At 32.5% G+C, this 19,031-nt stretch overlaps 1 protein-coding gene across 3 annotated transcripts in view; it reads left to right on the forward strand.

Moving 5' to 3' along the window:
- LOC134708551 (uncharacterized) overlaps window positions 1-17,268 on the forward strand; it is a 42,121-nt gene extending 24,853 nt beyond the window's left edge. For all 3 annotated transcript variants that reach the window (XM_063569192.1, XM_063569190.1, XM_063569191.1), the window contains one exon: window positions 12,749-17,268. In XM_063569192.1, the coding sequence (XP_063425262.1) occupies window positions 12,884-16,210 (3,327 nt within the window). In that variant the 5' untranslated portion in view covers window positions 12,749-12,883 and the 3' untranslated portion in view covers window positions 16,211-17,268. The remainder of the gene's footprint in view (window positions 1-12,748) is intronic.
- Window positions 17,269-19,031: the final 1,763 nt, after the last annotated feature.

Consider the following 19,031-nt stretch of genomic DNA (forward strand, 5'->3'; position numbering starts at 1 on the left):
TAATTTTCTGGGTTTATTTTCATTTCTTTAAAAAATTTATCTGCAAATGAGTACCAAGAATAAATTCCTTCTGAATGTAAATTTATGTTTGTTTGTAGAGATTCTTTAACCAGGGGATTAATATCATTACAATTTATTCTATAAAAATACATGAGTGTTTGAGTTTTTATATAGGAGTCCAAAGTAAATCTACCTAATTCTGATCTAGCACCTATGTTAGTGGCTGTCTTTTTCAGTCCTAATACTGCTTTACAAAATTTAGAATGAACCTTCTCAAAGGGATATTTTTCTGCTAATGCAAGAGTATCACACAATGTATTATTTACTGCAGCTCTATTAGATGCTCTATAAGCTGACTGAAAATTATCCATAAACCAAATCTCAGAGTTGTATGTCAAAATAGGTCTTATAAGAGTATCAAATAATTTACATGACAAATTAGTGGGAACAAAATTAAAATTTGACATATATTTTCTCAATAAAAATAAAACTTTAATGCCTTTTTTAGACAGCTCTTCAGTAGTTTTTGTAAAATTTCCCCTATAGTTAATAATATTCCCTAGAAATTTGAAGTCCTTAACTTCAGTCAAAAATTTATTATTAAACAAGAGGGGTGGGGATTGTTTATAAATATTCTGAAAAACTAGAATTTTAGTCTTGTTTGTATTAACACTCAATTGCCATTTAGTGCAATATTTATTTAGTTTATCTAATGCGTTTTGAAGCCCCTGGTGTGTCTCGGACAGTAACACTAAATCATCTGCATAGCTGAGAGTAATTTAATGAAATTATCTAACTTCTTTTAATCTACAATATTTCAAATATTCTTCCAAAAAGTGTGTAAACACGTTTCTAGATTATAATAATTTGACAGCAACGTCATATAATTGCTCATTGAAAATATGTGGGTGTTCACAGTCAAACTATTCTATTTTGAATAGAAATTACGATGCAAAACAGGAAATAAGATATCAAACAGTGGTATGTAGTTAAGGATGTTATCAGGTAAAATTAAAAAAAATATTGGAATTCGTAATTGATACTATCAATCAGAAGAGCATTAGTTAAGTAACAAAACAAGCAAACATATTGATAGTTACTGTAATGGAACACCTTTAGAGATATAATAATGGAACAACTTTTGAGATATTTAGTTTTTAAAAGATTGTGAGAAAAATTACTTCCATGCTCAGACTTTCCCTTATATTTTTAGAGTTGGCTAGTTTGGGTCTCCAATCGTAAGAAAAGAAATATAGAATCTGCTTAAATTTGGTAAACGACCTTTTATAAATTATTGAAGTCTTATATAAAGAGAAAAGTTGGTGATATAGGGTAAAGTATTTTACCTGTATCGTAGAAAAAAGAAGTCGGAACATCTGACATCTTATATATAGTATAATTATCTTCATATTATTAAGAATCTGTCCGTCTCTTGGACAGCTAATACAGAGGCGCGATATAAATACCATGAGACAACACAAATTTTTCCGAATAGAGTCTTGATTTGTTTGACAGAATAGAAATAGAAAATAACACCGAAAAGAAAAAGAAAAGATAAATAAGCAAAACATGCCGAATAGAGAATAAAAGGGCGCTAAAATAAAAAAACAACAACACAGAATTCAAATGGAAAATTTAATGGAAGGCAGATAATAATGCCCTATAAAATTGAGGAATACCTTTGTTAGTCTAGTATTATTCTAATTTAAGTTTCTTGTGTACAATTTGGAAATTAGTATGGCGTTTATTATCACTGAACTAGTGTATATTTGTTTAGGGACCAGCTGAAGGACGCCTCCGGGTGCGGGAATTTCTCGATACAGTTAAGACCTGTTGGTGACCTTCTACTGTGGTTTATTCTATGGTCGGGTTGTTGTCTCATTGGCACATTCCCCATTACCGTTCTCAATTTTATAAACATCCCATGAAAACCCTTCAACTTGATAAAATTATCATTATTATGAACAGTCAGGACGTCTCTATATATCGGTACATACCATTTCAACCTTATAGTAATTTTTGTATTCTTGTCTTTCGTTTTTGCTAACGTAATTTGTTTATATACCTTTTCGTTACATCTTTGTTTGCTACATTTTATTTTGTTTTTATTATGATTCAGATTATAACACAATCTTGACTGCTGTTCACCTTTATCTGATATTTTTATCTTTTGTGTTTGTTTGTTTTGTTCACACATCGTTGTCAATATGATGGAATTCGATGCGACTGTGGCAGGTTTAGCTAGATTTTAAACCAGGTTTAATTCACCATTTTTAACATAAGAAAATGCCTGTACAAAGTCAGGAATATGACAGTTGTTATCCATTCGTATGGTATATTTGAGCTTTTGATTTTGAAATTTGATTATAGAGACTTTCCGTTTTTTCCTCGGAGTTCAGTATTTTTGTGATTTTACTTTTAATTTACTAGAATGTGTATTTAATCTAATTATGAAATGCATTATCCTTTTTTATCTACGGGTGAACATAATGTTCATTGTCATAATATGAATTTCTTAAACGTGGATGAAAGATACGTGGAACGTAGAAAGTAAAGAGATTATGCGGACAGAATGGATATGAGAACTCTATAAATAAAAGATCATTCAGTGGCGATTATCAGAAGCAATGATCTCCACCTAGTGTGAAGAAATAACTTTAAAATTCAATAAATCCATGTGGGCTGGTGTGATTTTACTTGTATCTTTTATAATCACATACTTTTGTTCTCTTTTCTATAGTATGTACTTTTTGGATGGTGTAATGTCGAGGTATTTTCCCCTACAAACACTATATACAATTGCCTACTGTAATTTGTATCCGTCCTACCATTATAAATAGAAAGACAACACCCAAATATATCTGCATCTTCTGATGAGGTCAAGTACTGAAAATCTGTAATTATTTATAGCAGTCACTTGGATATTATCATTATCCAAGTGACTGCTATATATTTTAATTGTAAGTCTTAAATTTTGAGGTTGGTTGTTCGCTTAAATATATTCTTCCCTTAGAATGTTGTTATCCTTCTGTTAATATACTAAGAAATGCAATTACACATTTACTTAATTTATCTACCTTCTCATTATTTTTATAGATTATATTTCTGTCTATGAAGAAATAGCACAAACATGTAATGTTAACCGACAAACCGGCGCAGCTTTTAAAATGTGCACCATATTTTTTAAGTCATTTCGAATAGACATAAAAAAACATTACGGTCAGTCCTTAATATTATTTTGTTGTAACTGGGGTTCGTGTTGTTTATTTTTAAGTGTTCTATGTTGTGTCATGTGTACTATTGTTTGTCTGTTTGTCTTTTTCATTTTTAGCCATGGTGTTGTCAGTTTATTTTAGATTTATTAGTTTGACTGTCCCTTTGGTATCTTTCATCCCTCTTTTGTATTGTTAAGAAGTTAATCAAGCAAAATCTTTGATGGAACCACAGTCACATGACAAAATTATGAGTTGACTGCCAAAAAAGTTGAAGATAATCAAAAGACGTGAAATATTCGAAATAAAAAAAATAAATAAATGTACATCATTTCATCTTTTATTCTACATCCAGATCAAACATATGTTTATATATGCATTTTTTTTTTTATTAAGAATAAATTATCAGATAAGCCGAACATTCATTTTGGTATTTTAAACAAACAAATCACACAAAACAAACAATATATTGTCAATATGGCTCATGTGTGTTTTTTGTGTAATTCTCTATCGTTAATTGCTTCGTGAGTCAAATATATATTTAAATCATTAAGTAGAACATCCTACATACAGAGTGCATAGATATCTACAATAAGCGATAAGTAATATTGTCCCCAAAAAAACCATAAGTTTTCAAGTCTGAATTCAAGTTGTTTCCGGTAATAAGTAACATTAATAAATGAATCATTTTAAAGAAATACTGTTCTGTATAATTTTAGTGCAGTTTTTAGATATTCACAACTAATAAACACGTTCTACTTATTTTTATACGTATATTGGATATATCTAAGTTATTTTACCATTTGCAAAGTATAATACTAATTTAAAGTTAACACTGAAAACAAGAACTTATGTTCCAGTTTAAGAAACCAACGCCTTCAGGATTTTTATACCCCCGCTTTAAAAAAAGGGGGGTATACTGTTTTACCTCTGTCTGTTCTTCCGTCAGTATGTCAGTCAGTCCGTCCGTCCCATGAATATTTTTCGTCGCATTTTTCTCAGGAACTACAATACAAGGATTTCTGAAATTTGGTTTCAGGGTTTATCTTAGTCAGTTATAACGTGTGATGCGTTTTCAGATTGATCACTTGACAACTTCCTGTTAACCGAACACTTGTATGATTTTACACATGATAGCCAAGTTGAAAATTTTCGTCACATTTTTCTCAGGAACTACAATACAAGGATTTCTGAAATTTGGTTTCAGGATTAATATTAGTCAGCTATACCGTGTGATGCGTTTTCAGATTCATCACTCGACAACTTCCTGTTTACCGAACACTTGCATATTTTTACACTATTTATATCATCCACTAGCGGCGGGGGTATCATCAGTTAGCAGTATCTCGCAGTTTCACTTGTTTTACATGTGTTCCTGGAAACAAAAAAGTAAAATCTGTTCAGATTTGTTAAAAATGCAGATTACGAACCAAAATAAACATAGAATTTCGTTCTCTGCAAAAATCCTATTGTGTTTTGTTATTTTTTAACATGTGTAGTTAGTTGTTGCGTGTGACCTATATGAATCACACTTAGTAAACAAAAAAAAATCTACAAAAAGTTACTATAAGATTTGGAATATCTAGCGTGTTCCTAAATAAAGATGTTCAAGACAACGTCATTGACGTAAGTTTTGATGGCATGAACATTCTCTGTTCTTGTTTTTGGTTTAATTTGTCCTCTTCTCATTCAATGTATTTCTTTTGAATATTTCGACTTATAAAAGGGAGCAACTGCAAAAGTTAGACTAAACTGATATCACAGAGATATGTCTCGCTTTTTTCGATAATGCATATGCTGAAATGAAAGACCATGACTGAGGGAGCGTGGCCACAACATCTCCAGGAAAATGAGATATGCCAATGCTTATACAATTGCATGCCAATTATCATTTACTTACCACTAGTGGTTCCTCATAAACTCACATAATCACAAACTAATACTTGAAAACTAAGCAAAAGTTTCAAAAACAATAGACCATAGTTCAGAGAACGGGGCCAAATTATCTCCATGGTAATGGAATTTGCCAAAAGTAATACAACTGCATACCGAATATCTTTGACTTACCAATAGCGGTTCACTATAAACTAGACCTAATCACAAACTTATGTATTGTTGACGCCACCGCCGCATACCTATGTCTCGCTTTTTGACTCCGTCAAGCGAGACAAAAGAACAATCGGTTTTAAAAATATCTCAAGTACAAAAAAATCAGTGAAAAATAAAAAGTCATATAGTAAAACAATTATTGACATTTGGTATCAGATGATAAAATAATGTATAATGTATCAAAAATTGAAACCAACAACAACAATAAACAAACAAACAATGAATTCAAGATATCGATTCACTGCTTACGGTGGTACCAAACACCTTTACTTAAATTAATTCGGCTCGTTTACTTTTGATAAAATTTTGACATAATATTTTTTTTTTACCCTTTGATAAAAGTATCCAAAGTTTTAAAAAAAATTGAAGCAGACACATTATCGGGGAAAACGGTTGAATATATAACAGTGTGACAATAGCATTATTTTTTAACGTTTAGAACTGATAATTTTGATGCTTCATATTTTATCAACAGTTATCGCTTAGGATGTCAACACCTTTGTGAACACAACATGAACCATTTATACGAAATTTTAGTTACATCAACCAGACTACATGAAAAGTTAAAAGCTGTAGATTCCTTCTTCGTAGCTTTAATTCTATATCATTCATCAATTTGTTGTTAAAGTTACAAAAATCAAACGTAAATCCCAATTTTACAAAAGCTTTTAATTTCCTATCTTGAATATTTACACTATCCGAAATATCATAGTTTATAACAACAATATTGCGAGATATGTTTGTCTTGTAATGAGCCCAAATCTTGTTCCATTCAATCATTTGAGATTGTGATTTTAGATAATCGTCACTCAAAATCACTAAATATGAAATTGAGTTAGCTATTTCGGTCGAAATTTGACCTCCTACATCAAAATCTCTTGGAGGTAAACAAACTTTGCAGCCATTTTGTTCCAGATTGGATACAACTGTCTTTATCCATTTCATTATATTCCTATTCTCTACATTGAACGAAATGTATACGTCAAATCGGGTCGGCTCCACACTGTCGTTGTTATTGAATCGGTTGAGGTACAGTCTTCTGAAATTTCTTAAAAGGAGACACAGTTCGTATTTCATTTTCAAGCATAGCAGCAATGATACCAATATAGATATTATGACGCGAAGAAGTACATATTTAACAGTTGAATTCGGTTTTACAAAGGAACAAATCTCAGAAATTGAATTCGCTTGAATATTTCTACCTCGTATATAACAGTTAATGGAGTTATAAACTCCATGTCTTCTGAGTTGATTTTCAAGCCATGGTTCAATCCATTTCATTTCACAGGAACACGTGATTGCAATTTCCAAACGATATTTTGTGGTCATAAGTCATTAACAGTACATTTTTATGAATCTGAAGTATTTTATTGTGCTGAAGATTAATATTCCGTAGTTTCACGATTCCATAAACAAACGGATCTACACTTGTTATTCTATTATAAGACAAATCAATTGAAATTGTTCTGTTAAGATAAGTACGGTATTCAAAAACAGAAATAGCGTTATGGCTTAAATAGCTATCCAAATCATCTTGTTGCGGACAAACGCTCGGCATTTTACGTTTTCTTGTCGAGGAACAATTAACCACAACCCTAGTGGCCTAGACCTCGATGGTTGTTCGTAACAATTACATTCAGGAGGGCATTTGTTTTCCATCGAGATATCACATGTAAATAGATCTTCACTGATGTTATATATCTTTTCATCGCGAAGTAAGGGCGGGTCTTTGCAAATAGCTCTACGTACTCCTAGAAAGTACTTGGCAGCAGATTTAATGAGTTTAATAAAACTTCCAATCATACAATCACATCTAATTGGGTTTTCTTCCAAATTTATGACATAATTAAAAACAGCACTTAAAACAGCTTTAAAGGTAAATTCTTATTCCAAATAATTCGCATTATTTTAAAATTTGAGGGACACCTATCAAAGCTGTTCAAATTTTACAACCTCTTAAAAAAGATACACAGTGGGCAACATTAACTGAAAGCAAATACAACATTTGACAACAGACTCAAAACGAGGATAAATACTAAAAACAGTCCACATGGAAATTGCTAAAGAATGTGCAACATGAACCTCACGAAAACCGGATAAAAGCTTATGTACGAAAGATACGCCACATGTCGTCTCATTGTGATAGCGTTTCTTGTGAAATGAATAACTTTGCCTATTTATGAAATGGTAACCAATTGAAAATTAAGATATATTAGTTAAATTTATGAAAAAAACAAATCATAATATTTTGAACTCGATTGTCCTATATTCATTTATCAGAACACGAAGGAATAACAGTGTGTTTAAAAGCTGTCAACATAATTTCAATGAAATATTCGAGGTTCATGATATATTTGCTTGACTTCGTACATTTGTTATATTTTCACTAGGAACGTTTTGAATAAGTTTGGAAAGAGTAAAACAATATTTGATATCAATGCAAAGTACCAAAAGATCATATCAAAATAATCCTTTATAAACATAATCAACCTAGTAAGGAATAACTGATGAACTTGTATAAAACAACAGTGATTTGATGGCATTCTGTTTAGAGGAAGGTTGCCTAGCAAAAGGTATTATGAAGTGTCAAAATTATCCCATTTTTTAAAAAGAACTTTAAAATGTAAGTTTCTAATGAAGATAAACTTTGATTTGTTAGCAAGACGCTGTAAATAACCAGGATTTTCCCCGTTGTTGAAGTTTGTAAAGCGGTCTATAGTTGTTAATTTGGCGTCATGAGGGCGCACGTTATCGACGATCATTTTCTGTGAAAGAAATGATTCGAGAAATAATATATTGAATATTCACTTTATAATCCTGGTACTTTTGATAACTATTTACATATCAGGTTGCATTTCAATATACTATCTTATTTATCAATATTTATTTACAAGTTCGATATTGAGCATAGCAACACAAAATTGCCTAGCAACAACAAAATATTTTTTTAATGAAAAACAAATGCCGTTCGTTGTTTTATCGTGCGAAATAAATAAAATAAATGCCGATTGTCAATTAGCCTTTCAAGTTGTATTCAAATCATTAAGAATAAAACAAGCCATTTGTTTTACGTAAATGCAAACTTTGATTTTTCTCTGCTTTTCTTCTCATGTGGAGTCTTTAAAAGAGGGACGAAACATACCAATTTGGGCAAAGGGACAGTCAAACTCATAAATCTAAAATAAACTGACAACGCCATGGCTAAAAATGAAAAAGACAAACAGACAAACAATAGTACACATGACACAACATAGAAAACTAAAGAATAAACAACACGAACCCCACCAAAAACTAGGGGTGATCTCAGGTGCTCCGAAAGGGTAAACAGATCCTGCTCCACATGTGACACTCGTCGTGTTGCTTATGTGATAACAAATCTGGTAAATAGTCTAGTTCGGTAGGTCACATTTATGAAAGGGAAGGTGATTGTGGATAACGAAAAATTCCCAAACTTATACATCTTGTGATCAATTTTATTTGGCAATCGCCAATGGCAATCAGCAGGATTAAAGAACACCAGTTGTTCGACCTGTTAGTCAAATGCGTTTTATTTAAACATACTTTTTCACTTTTTTGGTCTTTTGGAAAATGATGTTTGTGCTGTTTGTAGACCCATCTACAACGAAATTTGTTTTACATGCACACGTATAAAAATTGCGGTTTTTATCCAACGCAATCATAGGTTTGAACGTAGTTTTCAATTTAGACTCGTATATATAAAAATATATATTTATATGTGTATGTAACCCCAAATGGTAATTATTGATACTTGTCTATTACTTGAACGCATTCATAATTTGAGTTATTAGATAATTTATAAACTCACCATAATTATAAACTCCATCCCTCTTCCCTTTCAGTTTGCAACTATACTTAATGAATAAATATTTGAACAGTAAAACCTGTTTAAACCGAACTTTTTCGAGACTTTTTTCGGTTTTTATCAGATTCACAACGCATACAATTTCATTCGACGGTGCTTTAAAATATGATTAGTTTATACAGGTTTCCTGTTTATGCAGGATTCAGTTTAACCAGGTTTTTACGTATTTACGAAGAGTTGTATTTTCTGTTACATTGTGTTATGTTATACGTAAGTAATATTCTGCCACCTTTCCGGCAACTTTACAGTAAACATGTACCAGATTTTTTTGGATTAATCAAAATAGGTTGTAAATAGACATTTGCGGAAACTAGGTCTATACATAGTATTACATTTTAGACTTACGAATACAGGTGACAAAAACAAGGGGTCATCTCAAAATACAAAAACAAACCAACACTACTATATAAATACAAAGTAGCAAATGGTGTCTTCTATAAAAAAAGATGTAAGCAAAACGTTATACTACATGTGTCCGAAGCGCTTTTCTGATTTACCATCAAGACCGCACAAAGCTGAATATTTGAAGACAAGGATTTATAAGAGAAAACTAATTGAATAGATTTACGTATAAATGTTGTGTTGCAATGAACAAAGTCGCAGTGAGAGATCACGGGCTGTTTCAAGGGTTAGAACACCAATTTTTCTGCCGATCAATGCATTTGAATAGGAACAAACGGTCGGACCCCCTTTAATTTTGGGTTGGAAAGCCATTTTATAGACCCCTGCGTCGTCAGTGCACTCTATATAATTATACCAGTCTCGGAACAGGGATTAAATAAAACTCATGTTTCGAGCATACCAGTCCCACCCATGTTCATGAGGGAAAATTATCGACACCGCGAAAAAAAGTCAATACTTAATGATTCCAAAGATGTTTTTGTAATACTAAATTGCATGAAAGAAAAACAACTTGGAACTCGTTTGTCATATTCATGTTGTTTGTTGCTGTTATAACCTTAGATAGCAAAATTTTTAACTATTTGAGTACAGCTATTTTACATTTCAACTGAGTCTGGCGAACAGTCTGAAATATATTTCCGACACAGAAAAGTTCGTTGATAACTTTTTTTTTGTTTTTTCTCGAATAGTGTGATTTTGTTCTATTGAAATCAAAAACGTAGACAAAAGTGTTTGTCCTATTCAGGAAAAATAAAAGAGTTCAGAATTATATCGAACGGCAAGTGAAATTTCATGAAGAATAAATAGCTCAAAAAACCCCGTCAGGTGTATTTCCTCATTCTCTTTATAAATCAAAATAAAAGAGAGAAAGCATGTCTTACCATAAACATGCTAACATGCTCCATGGTTGATTGTACCTTTCTTACACAAAGTATTGGTGACTTTTCTTCAGCAATTGTCCCAATCTATCTACTGCAACGACAATTGCGATTTGGTGTATCTCATGTTTAATTTTTTTGTTTAAATAATGTAAGTTCATTCTATCACTCTTCGTACAATTGCAGCATTTTCTGCCTTGGACAGCACCATACACAATAATTAATGTTAACACATGGCTGCAAAAAGATTAGAAAGAAAAAACCATTGTTCAACTACAGAATAACATCCCATATATATATCGTTACATTGTTTTAGATTGACGAATGTTTTTTACACTTTCAGAAAGAACAATTTCAAATGCTACCTGCAAGTGTAATTGTAATCCTAATCGTAGATGTATGACAGTTTCCGCAAATGTCTAATATACACTCGGTTACAATTACGTTGTATTCAAGCTTAAATTTTCTACAAAGATCAAATGAGGAATCGTTTTTTGTATCAATTTAAAGTGCATTTCCCATATTTTTGTAAGACTCACTATTTATGGAAGTTACAATTTGATTTTCATAGGAGGTTTGCCTTCCAAACTATGTTAATATACAAGTCCAGTATCGACAGTAACGACGTATAAGGGGAGGGGTGGTGGTTCCTCAAGTTAACATATGCTGAGTTATTTAGAATTGCATGCAGTAAAAACTTAACATAATGGTAAAGGAGTGTAGCATTATTGAATATAACAAAACTTATCTTTTTGGCATGACGTATTAAATTCCAATGATAATGTATGTGTAAGCATGTGTTTAATGAATTCCCGAATTATCCGATTATGAAATGACATTTGTGATGGGCTTATCGGATTGATCATTATCGCACAATCTAAACCTCTAACAAACTGTATTAAATTTTGGCAAACAAAATGCGTTTTACAAAAACATTCCAATGCATATAAATACGTTTTGTTATATTATTCTCTTTTGGATAATTCGTCTCGTTGACAACAGAGGCGGATTAAAAGGGGCTAGCGGACCCTCCCCCTTTCTGGGAAAAATTTGGGTGGTTATATAGGGAATCACTGATGCATGAACAGAGCGGGGCCCCTTTTAGGCAGTCAGTGGGTCTCCACTTATTAGAATTTCTGGATCCGTCACTGGACAGTTTCACCACATCTCCATGACTTAATGTAAAATATGTATAGATTTCTTGGACACTGATTCTTATGTGAAAAGCCCTAGCATATGCGTATACCATGAAGAACTTTACAATCAGTTTCATCAATATATACTTAAAAATTGAATGATAATCAAAAGAACATGTATGCTGCTTTACCTGACATTTGTTAATCAGCTTTTAACCAGATTTGTGTGGTTTTTGGAAATTGGCGCGCGTCAGTTATATTATACTTGGCAGCCGATCTGTTTTCCTCCAAATGTTTTTGTTTATACCTATGTGAAAAAAACAACAGGAAATCAAACAAACTTTGCATTGTCTTGTTGAATTATATTTTCTTTTGCAAATCTCCTATTCATTACTGTTCAGACAAATGCGCTGTGTTGCCGATCAAGCCAGACTGATATTGTTTATCAAAAGCTTATTAAGATTTGACAGTTGTAAAATGATTTCACATGTATTTGTATTTCTTTTGATGAAACTTATTTACGGTTTTCAGTATTCATCCGGATTTGTTTATTCCATTTTGGTATAGAGTTGAATAAAATGAGGGCTCGCAACTGCAAAGTGGAAAGGGGTTAATATAAGTTGCAATAATTTGTTTACCAATCCACTATAAATAAATATGTTTAAACTAAATGAAGGCATTTTGAAAACAAGATGTTAAATAGAAGAAAAACATTTTGCTTTATTACATATTAAGGACGTTACCTGCAAACACATAATAAAATTCTTTATAAAATAAACATAAATGTACATTGCATATATAAATATATTCTTTCTTGCTTGGCTCACCCTAACATGAAAAAAATATGTTTTCTACAACATAAACGAACTGAAGACATGTATACTAAGTATTGACAGACACACCAACCTTCTTCTTTTCTGTATCTTCCTCCTGCTAATGAGGAGCACCAGTTCGATAATGTCAATGAGACAGCAAAACGTCATAGGTTTAACAAAAACATATATAAAAGCCTTAAAATATTGACCACTATATACTAGCAAAGATCTATAACTCATTTTACTACAGTATTTAAAATAAAGTTGGAAAGATATGCATACAATTCATATTTTTTTACTTTTTCTTTTTTAGAATAAAAGTGTAAAAATAGACACACATTAAAGATGGACTGGGAATACTATAACAGCTAACAATGAAAATATATTTCATTACTTCACGTGAATTAGGATTTTAATATATTTAGAATAGATATAACTTTTTGTCGATATGGGAAACTTAGGAACAAAAAAGAAACAAAAAGAGGAAGACATTGCCGATGACGTGTGGCTAAAGCTAAATGATGGTCAGCAAAAGTCACCTAAAAGTAAGAAAAAGAAAAAGAAAAAAAGAAAAAAGAAAGGAAAAGGAGATTCTCCTGACAGAGTCGAAGAGAACGTGTCACAATGTGACAGTTATTCATATTCTACACTGAGTAGTAGGAAATTATCAGACAGTACCATAGCATCAGCTGGTACAATCACACAGCAAAATGAAAGGGACGAACACAACACATCCAGATTATGTGGGACGAATGTAGATGAACAGTCCAATGGAAGTATTGGCTACGTCACTGCATCAGATACATTCACGCCCCCTGTGCCACGGAAAGGCATACATGCGAAATTTTCTCCTGTAATAGCACGAGATAGTCCGCGTGTTGTCCGGCGACTTTTACAACGTGAGAAAATGTTAGAAAGTCCAGAGAAAATCATAGAAACTCCAAATGAATCATTGGGTCATCTTTCACCAAGAGCAAAATTTTTCCTTACAACTCCTGAACCTCCGAAAAATATGGCATTTGAAAACAGAAAATTTTCTCGACATAGTAGCGGAAGCTCTATAGATTCTAGAACATTAACAATTCAATCAGACAATAAAACGCCACAAATGTGTTCAGAAGGCGGAAGTGACGATAAATCTTCAAAAATATGCAAAGAACGCGAAAAAGACAACCGTTGTATAACGAATGGGTCTTTAATCGTTAAATCAAGGCAATTACAGCAGAACAAAAATACATGTGACAGCAGATTTTCTAATAATAGCTTAGAGATGAGTGACAGTACAACAGAAAATCTTGTCAGAACTGGCGAAAAAGCTAAATTAATACGCTATGATGGCGGTAACTTGTCACCTGCCGAGAGGAGAAAGTGCAAACAAACTCATCAGAATGAGGTAGACAAAACTACTAAAATAATATTACCTTTCGTGAAATTTGATAATGTACACCCTCAGCAAGGTGTTCATAGTAACTTTATAGATTATATCGAGAGGCCCGAGAGGGATACACAAACTAAACGCGAAACTTATTGTGTTTTTCAGAACGAGAAATTAAAGGAGGAACATGATAATGTACACTTAAAAGTTGAAAGTTGTGCCGAATTTGTGCCACCTCCCTCACCTGCCTCAGGCGTTACACTTTTAGAGGTGGATGAATGTGCAATAAACGAAAGTGAAACGTGTTCCGAAATACATCTAAGTAAGGACGATGAAATTTTCGGAGATTCCATTTGTAAAAGATTATCATTGCTTTTGGAATCTGAACAAGACAATGCAAAGTTAAATCGGTCTGAATTTCACGAGTTTACTGATTCACCGTCATCCTCTCCAGATATACCGGAAGTACAACAAATAGATCCCGATGAACGTTTCGAAGAAGACGTGTTTAGATATTTGGAACAATCATGCCTCAAGTCTACCGATTTCGATGACAATTACAAGAGAATTGATGAGACAGAATTAAAAAGTAATCTAAAACGGGAAGATAAAAATTTAAAACTCATTTGCAAAGAAAATTACGAAATATTAACAGTACCAAAAGCTAATGCCTCTGTTAAAACTCCTCAAGGTAGAGACAATGCGTCAGTTTTAGATGTTATGAATAATAATTTTAGAATGAAATCAACAGATGAAGACATAAATTCGCAAGTCTATGGTGGTACTGTAGTTGCACAACGAGATGCATGTCAAAAAGTATCGAAACGAAAAAGTGAGCTAGACATTGAGGAGCAAATGAAACATGAAAACGAGCTTAATGAAAAATTGATCCAGCAACAAATAGAAGTACTGCAAAACATACTTTCAACTCAAAATGAAACAAATAAAAGAAATTCCACGTTGTTCGCTGTTAACAATAAACATGCCAACGATCCGGATAATTATATATTGGTCACAAAGAAAACTTACGGCGTAAAACGTGGAATTCTGGTAGAATTAATGGATGAAGAGAAGGATCTTTTAACACGTGACGTCATTAAAACTATGGACGGTAATGATTGGATTGCAACCGGAAGTGAACAGAAATATAAACCCGAATCAATGATTATAGAAACAGGTCTTAACGTAAAATGTCCTGTATTTACCCATGATCATATTTCAAAGGAAGAATCTGAATTATCTTGTTCGTCTGAAAGTTTGGAGAGTCTAACTGAACCAGTCTATGACGACTTAGATGATTACCAGAGACATAACCAGCATTTGAAATATAATGAAGGAGTGTTTGATTTGGAAAATAAAGAAAATGTTCGACATAACCGAGAATTCGACATAGACGATTATGAATTTGAAAAACATGAAAGAGAATTTGAAAAAGACGAACACAATTTTCAAAAACACAAACGGAAACTTGAAAGTCATGATCAGGAATATAGTGACATCCCGTCATCGGACGAGGAAATCGATTTTAAAAATATTCTGAATAGGAGTCAAAGTCAGAGCGAAAGTGATTGTTCTGATTTTAGACCAAAAAGAGAACCAGATAATCTTTGTGAAGTTATTAAATCTTATAAAAATGAGGATTATTCAGATTATTCTGATGAGATATCAGAAGAAGAAATTTTATACTCCGAAGAACCACGAACTGAAAGGCAAATAACAGTAAAACGTACGCCTTCAAAACTTGACCAATCTATTCAGAAACTATTCCTGGAAAAATCAAAACAGCTTTCAATATCTACACCAGAAAGACAAGATAAGAAATTAGAGAGTTTTGATCTCACGCCGACCGCTGAGGTATATGAACAATCACAAGCGGGAGGTTATGACTCCCCTTTTCATAAATCATCTGAAGGCAGTAGGCGATCAGTTGCCTACACTGAATCTGACCTCGATGCGTCAGAAAAATGGGAGGATGATGATGATGATGCTAGTAATGATAGTATGCTAGCAGATGATGAGGACGATGACGAAGAATTTGGTCAAATTATATTTAGTAAACCGTACATAGAATATGATGATAAGGTGGATGCCTCATTTAGCTATAATATGGTACAAACAATGCCAGAAAGTCCAGTCGTGTGGGAACCGGAACCGGAAGAAGATGATGTATTTCAGGACAATATGCCTGTAGCATCAAGTGGTTATCATCCGGAAGACTCATTAGAATCGTCCGACGAAGCATTTGGTGATGCCCGGAAACAAATGCAAGAAATTCACGAACAACTTCAGACCTTACGTGATCAAATGGTTACTTTCGACAAGGAAGATGACGATTCTAGTCTTCCGAATTCACCATTTAACGACAGAATATTGAATATTCCGAAAGGCGATAAGGATTAGAAGCAATAATTATTAGTGATGTTCTTCCTATCATAGACATTGTTTAGGTTTTAATGCCATTAGACATTGGGTATAGAAATCTTGGCATAAGTCATTATGTATTATAACACTCTTTTGAAAATTAACTTAGATCCGTTACATTTTCAAATGTTTTCTGATTTTGCATCAGAGTTGATATGCAACCTTCCTTAAATACGCCTTAATTTTATTCGCCTGATTTTTGCCAACAAGCAATCAAATCAAATGAAATCAGACACTCCGGTTTAATACCACTTCATTGTGAGAAGGACTAAGATTAAGAGCATTATGTCGTGCATGGATTGTACTGTTGAAAGATTTCTCAAAGATCTAAGTTTAAAAGAAGACTGTGTTTCACATCGCATTTTTCTTAGTTTTAAAGGACTTAGAAAGATCCCCCTTCTTCCAAATTTAAAAAAAAAGTATATAAATAGAAAAAAACATTTAAAAAAAATAAAAACAAATAAACAAAAAGGCTACTACTACATCCTTAAGGTATTACAATTTATTGATTTGTGGTTGAATGAATCAACGATTTACGGTCTCATAATGAAATCGTATATTGTAAAGCAAAATGCAACCCTCCTTCCCTGAATTGATGTATGATGTTTGATCTGAAACAAAGGAAAAATGTCAATTATTGCAACATATGGATGCATTGTTTCTCATTATTTGGAAATAAATCAGAAAACAGTAAAATACATGCACGGCTGCCAAATTGCGTTCTCTTACCATTCACTTCTAATATTTTTCAAGATAACATCAGTGACTGAATTGCACTAACCTCCGAAAAGCTATCTTGAATGACAATGATATTGTTTTTATGGGAACAAGTAGGCAAAAAAAATCAAAGGTGGATCAATACGAGTAAGTCGAAGACAGACCAACAATACAATGAAGAGAACAAATATTAGTTGGTGATCTTTAAGGTCAAGAAGGGAATTCCAATCTTACTCGACAGGTTACACCCGTCTTGTTGATCATATAACATACAAATACGTTTCATTTAATGTGTGGCCATTACTACTCTTTCTCACATTGATGGTGCAGCAGGATTTTCCGTTTCCGTCTTAGGTTAACCATCTTCTACATAGATAAGTTTTGAAATGTACGATATTTGCCTAATTAACTTACATGTGTCTGCAAGTAATAAGTAAATCATGCATAATTGTATGGAAAAAAGTAAAATCACAAAAATACTGAACTCAGAGGAAAATCAATTTGGAAAGTCCATAATCACATGGCAAAATCAAAAAACAAAACGCATCAAAAACGAATGGACAAGAACTGTCATATTCCTGACTTGGTACAGGCATTTTCAAATGTAGAAAATGGTGGATTAAACCTGGTTCTATAGCGCTAACCCTCTCACTTTAATAACAGTCTCATCAAATTCCGTTACATTTACATGATGCGTTAAATAAACAGTCACAATCAATAAAATAGTCAAAATATGGGAACATCAGTCATCATCGTATAACAATTTAACAGGACACAACAACATCTACTATCTACGAACACATTGATTGATTTGAGTGTCTGACGTCAGAAAAATTATATACGTCACATGGAGTTATCCAATGCACAGAAAAAAAAAATTCTGTTGAGTTACAATCTAAGGATGTGAAACCTTGTCCAATTTTACACTTAAATTTAAAATGTTAAGATTATATTATAAAACAGTGTGTCATATTGTGAAGAGGTACCTTATTGTCACTTAATTCATCAGTGCATTTCATTGTAATTGGAGTTTTAATTGTAATCAGGGAATTAAAACTTTTTAAAAACTTCATAGATATCTTACATTTGTTAATTACTATACTTGAAAGATGTAAAATGAATGTCAAATTTAAGAGATATCCATTTTTCCTTTTTCGTATTTTCAAAAATTTCTTCCCCAAGTTCTTAGTAAGTCATGTATGTGTCATGATGAGTTTATTTTCAACCACTGGGTCGATGCCATTGCTGGTGGATATTTATTTCCCCAAAGGTATCACTAGCCCAGTAGTAAGCACTTTTTGTGCTGACATTAATTGTAATTGATATGGTTACATTTATAAATTAACTGTTTACAAAATATTTGAAATACTAAGGCTATTCTACCTCAGGCATAGATTACCTTAGCTGACTTCGACAAAAACTTTTAATAATTTTGATCCTCAATGCTCTTCAACTTCGTACTTTATTTGGCCTTTTTAACTTGTTTGGATTCGAGCGTCACTGATGAGTCTTTTGTAGACGAAACCCGCGTCTGGCGTAAATACAAAATTTGGTCCTGGTATCTATGATGAGCTTATTTATTCAAAACATTTTCTCTGTAGACTTCTAAATATATATATATAGAAAAGGAACAGAAGAGCTGCCAAAGTAACATTATAACTCATTAGTCGAACACATACTCATAACGCAATGGCAAAAACGCAAAATACCACAAGACAAACAAAAGTAAACAAAACTTAACAAAGCAAAAATAAGACTGAGAAACACGAAACCCACTAAACTGACTACGTTGATATACTATATTAATACCGTTTAAATTGCCTGTAAATCAAAATCATGTGTCATAGGTTATTTCTAATTTATAATCTTTTTATATTGTACTCTGAATTTCAACTGATATATTTTTTATTATGACATTCAAGATGAAAAAAAATCATTACAACGAAGTTGTTTCTATTATAAAACATCCTGATCTGGATTATCGACCGTTGACCAGTAAACAGATCAACAAAAAAGACTAATGCGACATGTTGACCATGTCAGAAGTCAACTACTAATCTAAAGTATAAGTCTCCTAAATTAG

Source organism: Mytilus trossulus, chromosome 2 (genome assembly GCF_036588685.1).
Source record: "Mytilus trossulus isolate FHL-02 chromosome 2, PNRI_Mtr1.1.1.hap1, whole genome shotgun sequence".
NCBI lineage: Eukaryota > Metazoa > Mollusca > Bivalvia > Mytilida > Mytilidae > Mytilus > Mytilus trossulus.